The sequence below is a fragment of the Gopherus flavomarginatus genome, chromosome 17 (genome assembly GCF_025201925.1).
Source record: "Gopherus flavomarginatus isolate rGopFla2 chromosome 17, rGopFla2.mat.asm, whole genome shotgun sequence".
Lineage (NCBI taxonomy): Eukaryota > Metazoa > Chordata > Testudines > Testudinidae > Gopherus > Gopherus flavomarginatus.
In genome coordinates, this window is record NC_066633.1 from 13,029,395 (window position 1) to 13,041,467 (window position 12,073).

The following is a 12,073-nucleotide window of genomic DNA, read 5'->3' on the forward strand; positions in this document are numbered from 1 at the left end:
AAGCCTGTATTGTCACTAACAATCCAGAATCAGCTGTTGAAATAACAGTTTAAATGGAGATCACCCTGAAGGCTGGAAGCACATGGCCTGCACACAGCAGAATCTTTCCCACCATGCAAAGGAATTCCTTCCTCAGTGCTGCTGACTCCCCCATTGCCCTCAGCACTGTACTTAGAGGATACTATTCCAAGTCAAATCTTAATGCCACTTAAGATTTACACAGTACCTCAAATAGTCAGGAAGATACTCAGGACAACTTGGACAAATGGAGATACAGCCTGAAGTCAACCCTGGACAGACCTCAAATATTTGCGTTTGCTCCAGGGTCCATTAGCCAATACAGTGGTTTATTATTACAACATATTCTTAGTATGGGGCTCACCAAGAGAAAGGCAGTTTGCTGCACTCTGCTGTTTAAATCAGAACTTACCCTCCACTCCAATGAGGTCCCAGGTCAGCATCCTTTAAATGCTCCTATTATTCTAAATGTCATATGTACTTTGCTGTGCACACCTGTCCCCTCCTGCTCTCTTGGTCTCACGAAACCTCTTATTAGCTTTAAGCTGGACAATTTGCATGCTTGCACGTCAGTCCAGAGGGAGGGGCCAGTGCATTTTATTTTTAAAATAGAGGTCTTTCCTTGTTAATGTTTTTCTGTGCAAAGATTTTAGTAAGGCGGCTGCAGCAGTTGCCAGTTCATGATTTCTGCCTCTCCAATAGCCTTTTCCATGCGATGGTACCAAGGTTGAACCTTGGTATGAGTCATCATGTCATCATAGGCTTCCAGCCCTTCCATGACTCGGAGGACCCCATACACTGCCTGTGCCAAGAGAGGAGAGAGAGTTTGGAATTAGTATAGATAACATTAACTCTAAATCTGGAGTGGAGGCGACTTCAGATTTAAGTGTCCCAAAACTTTACTCCCTTCCTTATCACCTATTCCATCTGTCTTATTAGCAGAGATTATTGAGACAGTCACAGACATTAGATGGATAAGTAGGAATTGCCTAACAAAATGGGCAAGATTTTTGGGAGATGGAGTAAATGAAAAGTGATTATAAAGATCTGGTACAATATCCAGCTCCATATAAACTCTTTATGGAGACATTGCTTCAGAATAAAACAAAAATGATAGTGGTTTTTGTTTTATTCAATGAGAGCTAATGATGCAGGAAATGGTTTAAGGCTCAAATCTCAAAGTCTGATCTATGCATGCCAACCTCATGACCTTCTCCACTGATGTCAACAGGGCTCATCTCCAGTTGCACACATGGAAGCCTAGTTTGTAAACTGCTTTTGTCATTACTTCAGATTGACTGATAATGCCCTACTCTGGGAAGTCATGATGTTTGTAAGGTATGTGCTTGGAGTATATTTCCCAGTGAAAAGGCGATTGGCTAGCAGGCTTTCTACACACACAGTCTTATTGTGCAATGGAGTAAACATACTCACTCCTCACCTGTAACACACTATTTGACAACACAACTCTCACCTCCCACATAAGACACTCAAATGATATATCTAATATACAGACCAAGAGGATATAGCACATATTTTATACATAATCATAGTCACATCTATATCATACTATGTGCATGATAGATGATAATTTAAATACAGAGACCAAGAGTCTTGACCATTACCAAGTCAGCGAGATTTGGCTGGCTGCCACCCATGAATGGTCTGTGTTTGCCAACAGCTTTTACCCAGTCATTGGCTGCTTTGTACAAATCTTCTCGGACATTATCCTGGAGATGGTGCCTGTATTAAGAGAAAATATATAGTGTCCTCTAACTGGTTCATTTCTCTCTAATCTTCTCCTCCCATTACTCTTCCTATGGATTGATATATGGCTGGGGACAGGGAATGCATTTCAGAGTGAATGGAAAGGCTTGGGTATTTTTAAAGAGGACTATGAAGTAATTTGTGTGCATAAGTATCTCTTTCATTCAGAAGGTTAGAGGGCTCAAAGAAGTCCATAAATAAAGTTGATAAAGTGGTTAAGGAGCTATTTGCTCTAATGGTTAAAGCAAAGGACCAGAATTCTAGAATCACGGACAGCAGTTCTCTCTCAGTCACTAACTCTGTGTGTCACACTAAACAAGTCAAGTCTTGACCATTTATTGGTTAAAGAAGGCACTTGTATTCGAAAGACAGCAAAGATCTAAAAAGGAAAGAGCCCCTGGCCCACTCAAATGGTGGGGCTACCGTGGAACTAGTTCCACTTGTAGTGATCATTCAGTTCATGGGAATAAAATATTACTTCCCAAAAGCCAGTTTCTGATTGTTCTGATCAATGGAGATTTAAGTTGCACAGATCAAACAAGTATAAATTCCACTCATATTTTCAAAGATAGGAAAGGATTTTGCACCACTGAATGGCATACAAGAACAAAACTGGTGCTCCCATAAACTGTAATAACTGAAGTGACCTGCCTTGGAGCGAATGTTAAATTAAAAATATGTCCTTACAGAAATGGAGATTTTGCCTCTGCATGTCTGATTTGAAAAATATTATGGTTCCACATATAGCAATCATTCAGATACAATGATCAGAATGGAGGGAGTATCCAAACTGATCCTTAGAACAGAATTGCATTTTATTTGCAAGGAAAATGCCTTTTAAAATGTGTTTGAGACACAGAGTTTTACTGTTAGCTGTGAACTTCAAAGGGTAGTTAAAAAACAAAGAGACATTCCCTTGCTGTGTGACTGGGTCAGTGGTACCAACCTGCTCTTCAGCCTCTTGCTGATGAAGAACATGGCAACGGCCCCCAAGTACTTGGCAAAAAAGCCTTCCACGGTGCCAAAATTGCCCTCATGGACAATGTAATCGAAAGAAGCCAGGGCTTCCCTGGGTGTGCGGTAAACATTGGGGGAGATGATGTGAACAAGCCAGTCATCTGCCCATTTTCGCCACTTCATTTCCTCCCTGTAGACATCCAAGAAAGTAGTTTAAGTGAACAAAGTGGAAACATTGAATCAGAGGAGGAGGATGCAGCTGATATCAGAATAACTGTAGCTGGAGCTTCTGCAAAGGGTGAGAGTGCAACATAGTTCCCACCCAGTCTGCTCCACTGGTAATATCCCTGAACTGTTGTCAGGAGGGATCTCCCCCACTCAGCTGCTCTAACGCCAAACTCCAGCTGGATGAGACAAACTAAAGCTCTAGATTCTCTTTCTATTATTGCAAGCAGGCTGGATGGCCCATGAGGAACAAGTGTCCCATAATCATGGGTTTTCACCAACATAAATCAATCCCAAGTGACCCCTCTGGCTGACTCAGGAGCCCAAAGGAACATCCCTCTCTGGGAAGAGGGCAGGAAGGAGAGAAAGCAAAGGAGGAAATTGGTGCAGTGGTTGAGGCTCAGAGTACACCAAAGCGGGGGGAGGGGGAGAATGTCACATAGGAAGTATTACATTTTGCAAGTTAAACAAATAAATTACTTGAAACAAAACCATTCCAGTTATTTAGGGGGTGTCTGATGTGTATCACATCAAGAGCAGCATTAGGAAGATTCTGTTTGTGTTCTCCAAGATGATACAGGAGGGATGCTGTGAAACCAACTCCAAGCCCCCTAGCACATGAAATGCTTACACCCGAGCTTCTTTGATGGGGTACACATGCTGGGTCTCCATTTCATCCAGCATGAGCCAGTATTTGTTCCCATACTCTGTCACCTCCTTTCCCTGCTCATTCACAGCTTTCATAGGAGGATAAAATGACACGATCTCTTCTAAACTCTTCTTCCTGAGGGGAGAGAAACAGTCAGAATCTGCATGGCCTTCTTCATGTGTTACTGAAAAACACTTGCTATATGAGTCCTCTTTTCAACACAACAAAACACTGGCTGCTCTAACAATAGAGACTTCCATAATGAGGCAGCTCAGGGGCTGTAAATCTAAGTGCAGTCTGTATTTTCTCTTTCAGAATTCCTCTCCATCCTGAAGTGCAGTTAGTCACAACAGTGACTGTAAAAAAAATTGCTGACTTTAACGGCACTGTGGAGTTGATACAGCTGTGGGAAGAGCAAACAGAGCTTAAGGTGCCATAAGGAAACCAGATTCCAATGGAGAATATTCTATTATCACTGATAATGTACAAGAAAGAAAGATTATGGCTACATTTCTAGATCTCAGGATGAGATTGGCCATTAGGGGGAAATAAAATAAAAAACAAACCAGCATAGTGAGTAAATATACAATTAAAATACTTCTCCTTTGGTTGTAATTCTTCTCCCACAGCATACAAGTAATTTCCGCTGGCTTCAGTGCAAATAGTTTGAATCCTGCATGGGGGTGGGAGCAATAATGCCAGTGGACTTTAAAGTCTCACCTTCCCCCCTTTTAGCATCCTTTGACTTTCCAGATCTGAGCAAATTTGATCTGGAATCATTGATAGAACATAAACGTGTCATTTTCAGAGATGTTTCAGTCTGAAAATTTACTCTATACATGCACGTTATACACATTATTATCCCAAATACATCTTTACTGTAATGTACTGTAGAAACATTGCAGTGTGTGCATGGATGCAAGACTAAGAGGAAAATGCACTTAATGTACATGAAAAGAAAGGAGTAAAAACACACTGAAGCCAATACGTTAAAATGCACTACTATGAAATAGCTGAAACCAATGAGAGAGAGAGTACACGTAAGTTTAATTTCAAATAACCTGTGGTAAGTATTAACCAGACTGAATAGTCACCAGCAGCTAGCAATGTCTCTTATGGTTAAATTTCTATATACTGATGTTCTCTATATGGGGGCGGGGGGGGGGGGGGGAGAAGAGGAGAGAGGAACAAAAGTACAAGTTGTTCCAGGTATAAGATCCCCTCCATCTCCATTCTTTACTCAAGCTCTTTGTAACCTGGATCTAAAGAGCAGACTACAAGAGCAGCAAGTTGATTTATTTCCAGATATTCTGACTGGCCAACAAAACAAAACAAAACATCAGAGGAAGATTTAACTAATTTAAATTTGTGGACTAACTTCTAAATCTTCTTTGTGCAAAGGCAGAATTCTGAATTAAAAAACACCCGAGTTCTCTCTCTCTCTCTCACACACACACAATCCAGTTCCCTTACCTGGAAACGAGATAGGTCTTTATTGCACTGATGATCACTGAAGAGTCATTCAGTTGCTGCAAAACAGAATACAAATAAACTTAAAAAGATAAGTTGATAGAGCTAAGGAGGAGGAGCTCATAACAAGCTCTGCCAACTGAATCCTTTGGGGCTTAAGCAGTCCCCAAGTCCCTTCTTCCCTAAACTTTGGTTTATTTCCATAGGCAAATCCGCTATAGTACAGCCATATATTGTATCTATTCTTCCGCTTGTTCTAGACAGGCCAACAGCAGAAACCAAAATGGGTTTCAGTTTGAGCCATTGGTATTCCAGGGGGCAAACCAGCATGGTAAGAAGATACACAGTTAAAACACTTGTCCTTGGGTCATAATTCTTCCCCCATAGAGTACAAGTACCTCCCACTGACTTCTGTGCAAACTGTTTTAGTCCTGCAAGGAGGTGGGAAGAATAAGACCAGTGGACTTTAAAGTCACCCTTAACCAAACTCCCTAGCAGCAGCATGACTTGTCACTGCTAGGGAACACTGGGCATTGTGAGTGCTCAGCAAAATATAGTAAGAGTGAGGCTAAGGAAGAGGTAGCTAAGTATACAGCCATAAAATGAGGAACAGGATGCTAAGCACCCTTGGAAATAAAGTATCAATCTACAGGCTACACCTGCACTTGGCTAGTGACCCAGTGCTAGATGTAAACCCAAGAACCATGGTTATTTGAGAAGCAGAGACTCACCAGAATGTTTCCAGCGTTGGCTAAAAGGATGGGCACCTTTCTGTAGGAGGAGAATTTGATCTCCTTCCTCATTACTGGGTTCACCTCCACAATTTCATAAGGCACCCCATGGTAATCAAGGAAGGCTCGCACCTTACTGCAGAACGGGCAGGTTTTGTATTGGTACAGGGTCAACTGCAGGCTACCTGCGGGGAGCTGAGGGAGGAAAATGCCAGAAGTTTGTATGTTCAACTCAAATATCACCTTCTCCCCTGATCGATTTATTTTTATTTTTAATTGCTGTTGCTGATATTGGGTGTTCAGATCATAATCCGGTCATCCAAATCAAAGCTCACATCCCTGGTTAACCAGTATTTTCTTCCAATTACATTATAAAGATTTAACTTTTCTGTATAATGAATATCTAATTTTCTAAATATCCCCTTATCCTTTTGTAGTAACTCCAATCTCTTCTGAATATACCTCTACCCCGATATAACACGAATTCGGATATAACGCAGTAAAGCAGTGCTCCGGTGTGGCAGGGCTGCACACTCCAGTGGATCAAAACAAGTTCAAAATAACGTGGTTTCACCTATAACGCGGTAAGATTTTTTTGGCTCCCGAGGACAGTGTTATATCGGGGTAGAGGTGTATATGGTTTTGCCAATTGAATCCTATAGGTTAGGGACCAAGCCATCATAAGAATGACAGTCACTACACTCCTTTCCACACAAAAAATCCAACCATGCAGCCTAAGAAAATTAAACAAATCAACCTTAAAAACAAAACAAACCCCCCCCCACCCTTAAAGTAATAAAATCCATAAAAAATCAAAACCCATCCCCCAAGCAGAGTTTTTATGCTGCAAAGGGAGAGGTGTCAGAGATTCCATGAAGTCCACTAGAGACTTGCTATTGTTATCTATTTTACGTGGAAGATGCTCAAATACTACAGCAATAGGCAGCAGTATAAAACCCTACATTTGCCATTAAAAAAAAAAATACCAGTGACATGCCAGGAAGCCATGACTTTTTTTTTTTTGGGTAACAGTGGTTGCGAACACATAAACACAGGACCTGATCTTGCATTGTTTGCACACCATATCTTCACTGATAATGCTGGGTGCACAAGGAATAAAAGCATCAGTATTAGGCACAATAGAATTACACAGACATTTAATGCGCCTTGCTTATTAGTCATACATTATAAAACACATGCCACTGTTTTACCGTGTTTCTCACTTCCATAATACCTCAGGGTATTTGTGGGAAGTCATTAGTTGGAAAGCCCTACATAAGCATACAGAATTGTTGTTTTCCCTGTCACTTGACTACTACTTTTCTTTTTATTAATTAAAAGCAGTTTTTATAGTTACTCAATTTTTATAGTTGGGTAGTTTAGGCCTAGATTTTAATACTTTAAATGTTGTTTCCTAACAACATTAATATTAAGGATGTGTGCGTTTCGATCAACAGAAAAAGTCTGCTATGTGTATTTAAACCTTTTCTTGAAGGGTTTGCCACCCTCAAATACTGCAACATTATGCTAGTGCATGAGAATCAGAAAGTGACCAGACTAAAAACACAATTGAAACAAACAAGACTATTTTCTTTCTATTGCCATGTCTTGCAGGATATCCTCAGGGTCTAGTTTAAGTGTTTAGTTTTAATGCACAATAGTTATTAGTAAAATTGGTAGACATTATTTGTTTAGGATATTGTAACCTGATGGCATCACTTGTATATTCGATATCACTTAGCATGTCATTCATCCATAGGCATGGAAAACATTAATTAGCTGATTGTTTTTAAAGTACCAATTAGTCTATCCAGGGAAATGTACAAAAGGATTTGCAGAGACAGTAAATAGAGAAAGCAGCCACAGATCATTTGAGATCTTTATAGCCTTCCCATCTGGAGAATCAGCTACAGGACATCAGAGGGAAAATACTATCAGAAAATGAACAAAAATAGAAATGTCATATAGGAGAAGAAATCTGTGACTGAGTGAGGAAGAAACCATTTTCGAGGTTCTTCCTGCCATGACACCCTCTTAAGATTTCATTAAGGATGGGAGCCAAAATCTCAGTGTGCACCCCAAAAATGGAAGATATTTGGGAGGCAGTATAAAAGCCAGATTACACAGGAAGGTCTCAGAATCATCTGTAAGCAGGAGATGGGAAAGCAGCACCATGGGGCCCGGTGTTCCTTAGGGATTGCAAAGGGCTCTTGAATTTCCAGCAGTATTCTTAAAAGGGGGGAGGCGGGGGGTTACCTTGGCTGCCTGCTGTTCTGCAAGGTGCTCCTGGGCCTTCAGGGGATACAGGAGAGTCTGGAAGAGGCCAACGGTGCCCCCTAGGGCAAAAGCAGCCCCCACCAGCATGCGGCTGCCCTTCAGTGCCCAGGCCCGCGCATAGCGTCCTGTCCCGAAGGGGATACAGTACCCCCTGCTCTGGGCCCGCAGGAGCCCCACCCCAGCCGCCTGGCCAGCAGCCCTCAGCCTCCACGGGAGGTGCCGCAGGCACCTCCAGCCACTGCAGGCTGCTGCCATCTTCGCTCCACGGGGGAGGAAGGGAAAAACAGCGAGGGAGGGGCCTCTACCCCAAGCACCAGAGGCTTTAAACCAGAGCAGAGGAGGCCTTAAGGATAGAGCGCCTCTGCTGGGCTTGTTTTTTGATTGGTTGGTTTGTTTGCTGTGTCATCATTTCTTCCCAGATGCAGTATTGCATAGTTTCAGAGGGGTAGCCGTGTTAGTCTGGATCTGTAAAAGCAGCAAAGAATCCTGTGGCACCTTATAGACTAACAGACGTTTTGGATTGCATAAGGGCCAGCATCCACATACAAAAGTGGGGAGAGGTGGGTCGGTGCCTGGGTGGGAAGCAAGCCGGGCGTTCCCTGGGGAGAGAACATTTGCCTCCCCCAATGATTTCCAAGCCCCCCACATCATCAGAAAAGCCAAAATATATACACATTTATACTGTACAACGTTAAGCAATGAGCAGATTGGAGAGATTTCATTTGTTAGATAACTTATAGAATCACAGAAAAATACTGAATAGCCACAATTTATTTTTAAGAGTCCAAGTATTTCTAAGGGTTTAATTACTCCTGGAAGGTTGTTTGGTAAATAGCGATATTCAGGGGCCCCAAAATACCCATTTGCCCCTCCAATAACAGGACACTAGAACTACCCTGATTGATTGGAAATGGTTATAAATGGCACAGATAGCCTGAAACAATAATCACACTGTAGCAGAGAATGTAACATTCAATGTAATAACCCATGCGAGGATGACAAGTGCTATAAAATCCTGCTAGGTTGGATCAGGGACTCTCAACATTTTCATAGTGTGGAATATATTTTAACACAGAGAGTGTCTCATGAACACCTCCTTACCTATTACTCATAGTGCAGACCACCTCCTCTCCCATTTATTACCACATACAATCTCTGCAGGGACTATGGCAATTGCTTATGGAAAAGTCATATCTGGCAAGTATCGGTGGATGTTTAAATGTCTGATGCAATTTTTTTTTCCTTTTGAAAACCCACCACCTGCTTTTACTCCCAATTTTATCAGCTCCTCCCATGCTTTTTATTAATCTCTCTCACTGACACATTCTTCTCTGCTGTCTAGACCCTTTTCTTTCCCTCTGCATCGGGTCCCCTAACAGTTGGTTCCCTGCTCCCTGACTATGCTGCCCAGCCACCAACTTCTTTTCACCTAGTACTCCTGAAAATATTACCTAACTGCCATATGGATTGCAATTGTAATCCCACTGATGTCTCCAGTCCCTGAGAGGTAGTGCTCATTTCCTCTCATTGTCTATTTATGTAATAGTTGCACCCAACAGAAGTGGCTAGGCTAATGTTTCTTCCTTGTTTCCCGTTTCATTTACAGGTGGCTTTTAATTGTAGTGAAGAGTGTGGACCTCTGTAGCAGCAGCTGGAAACAAGGAGAGCCAGCACCATGTGGCCAATCAGATGTTTGAGAATCATCGGCAAGTATTCTTCAGCCAGCAGTTTGGGAACCCCTGGATTAGATCATTTTAAATATTATTTAAATCAGACCATCTGCTGAATCATTAGCAAAAACTCCAAACCACTAATCAGCTCATGCAAAGAGTCCAGTCTGGACAGTTATTTTTCCAGATATCAGAGCTCATTCCTCTCAACTACAATACATAGTGGGCCCAAATTCCATCCTTCATGCAAATTACACTAAGGATTAATTTTGCTCACAGTGTGTAGTGTGAATATTGAATGCAATACTTGGGAACAGAGCTGGATGATTAAGTAAAATCTCAAATAGTCCATGATTTTATGGTAAAATTCCCAATCAATAAATAATTACAATTAAAATTCCATCTTTGGTAAGTTGCTTTAGAATCACAGGGTGAAAGGCAAGGCCAAAATATTCAGAGTATCTAGTAGGTGTTATACTAGCAAAGCCAGATTGATAGTTATCTGGCTTTTGTCATGATGGATAATTAAACCTCAGCACTTCATAAAGATGTTAAAAGACAAAATAGGAATAAAAATAACAGTAATAGTTTCCACTTCCCTAGCGCCTCTAATGCAAGAATCTCAAAGAGCTTTACTGACATTAATTACATAAGCCTACTTAATTGTAAAATTGTATTCCACAATGCAATAGGAAGACATATAACCTCATGCTTCAGGGCAATTAACTTTTGTCACTTATGCTTGGTTATGCCCATACTATTATTTTTATGAGCATACCTGTGTTAGGACATAGGATGGGGCCCTATCCCAGCAGAATGTAGTCAGGTTATACTAAGGAAAGATACAGAATGTACTATGATGTTAAGGATATGATCCTTCATTCCTTGTGCATTGAAAATTCCAACTCAATTAAAATTAAAAAACTCCTCAAATCAGTCTTTGCCCAGGTTCAGCTCAGGGACACACTGATGCCCTTAATCGCAAGTTATTTTCATCTCTAAAGATATATCCTATAAAATGGAAGAAATGATAGAATAATCTGATTTCCCAGGATAGGTGAAGCATATGACTAATATCAAGTCTAAAATAATAAATCTTAGTTATAAAGAAAGGCAGAGAAAATTGTGCTTAGTGTCCTAGGGAACGAGGAGATTTGAAAGTGACCTACTAACTGTAGTTACAATTATTAAGTGGAAAAATCAAAAACAGTTTAAACAAACTTTATTCTGTTAAATACAATTAAGCTAAATTAAACAAACCGTTAACTAAAACTGGATAGACAAAAACAGGAAGGGACTGTGCTCTAGTGGCAAAAGCAGAAGTCTTGGTGTCAAGAATTCTGGGGTTTAGTCCAGTCTGTGTCACTGACTCAATGTGTGATTCTGGGCAATTTACTTAACCAGCCATCATCCTGTCTGACCATCTGTAAAATTACCTCACAGAAGCTAATAATGAATGCTTACAAAGTGCTTTAAGAGCTCCAGAAATAGAGGCTCTATACAGGTGAAAATACCTCCTGAGAACATCCCATAAACATGTCCTGAGAACAGTCTACAAAGAATAAATATACATGTAATAAACTGAGATAATTAGTATGGATGGGAAAAGGTTAAAGAGAAAAACACTGTAGAAGGGGATAGTAAAGTAAAGCTATGTGAATAATTCATTCAACACATTTTCTGGTTCTAAATTGGTCTGTGAGTAGCTGATATATTAGTTCACTTTATTGATTGGAATTTATTAACTGGATCATTTCTGTGAATAACTTCTGATCAGCAGATTTTTCTCGAGCAGCTGTCAGCCAAAATCAAGCTGTAGTGCTTGGTTTTGACGGGGACACACAGGCCTAAACTCTGACTGGATGACTGTGGCTCTTAGAGCCAGCTTGGCTGTGACCCTTCATACTCCCAAGGTCACACTTGGCTTCTGCAGATACTATCCTGAGTTCGCTGAATATGTTTTGCACCCATATAAAATCTTGCCAGCAAATCCCTCTGCGATGACTGAACACTGCAGAGAGGAACATAAGCGCCCAGGGAGGTTGGGGTGGGATCCCGCCTCTCTGTAGGCAGACGCCCCCCGCAACTATAAAGTCTATTTGTTTGCCTCTCGCCCGCCCGCGCTGCTTGCCAGCCCCTTTCTTCCCATAACTATAGACTTTACCCTGGAGCAGGGCGGGGCTGGGAAGGAGGTGACCCCACACCCCCTCCCTAGGATCCCGGCCGAAGTTTGCGAGTGGCTAGGTCGACCCGAGCCCCGCCCTCTTCCAGGTCAGGGGGCGGGACCTTCCGCCGTTACAAGCGGGAAA

General features: G+C 41.5%; 1 protein-coding gene across 1 annotated transcript; it reads right to left on the reverse strand.

The window, feature by feature from the left end:
- Window positions 1-599: 599 nt before the first annotated feature.
- PTGES2 (prostaglandin E synthase 2) lies at window positions 600-8,382 on the reverse strand. The gene is made up of 7 exons (XM_050926065.1): window positions 8,074-8,382; window positions 5,818-6,012; window positions 5,090-5,145; window positions 3,599-3,751; window positions 2,732-2,932; window positions 1,644-1,761; window positions 600-820 (listed from the first exon to the last, which is right to left on the reverse strand). The coding sequence occupies exons 1-7, from the start codon at window positions 8,347-8,349 to the stop codon at window positions 668-670; spliced, it is 1,152 nt and encodes a 383-aa protein (XP_050782022.1). The 5' UTR covers window positions 8,350-8,382; the 3' UTR covers window positions 600-667.
- Between the last annotated feature and the right edge of the window lie 3,691 nt (window positions 8,383-12,073).

Coding starts and splice junctions, on each gene's coding strand:
- PTGES2 (XM_050926065.1), bottom strand. CDS start 8,349: ATGGCAGCAGCCTGCAGTGGCTGGAGGTGCCTGCGGCACCTCCCGTGG. Junction 6,013..8,073: donor CAGAACAGCAGGCAGCCAAG/GTAACCCCCCGC, acceptor TTCCTCCCTCAG/CTCCCCGCAGGTAGCCTGCA. Junction 5,146..5,817: donor CCAACGCTGGAAACATTCTG/GTGAGTCTCTGC, acceptor TCTGTTTTGCAG/CAACTGAATGACTCTTCAGT.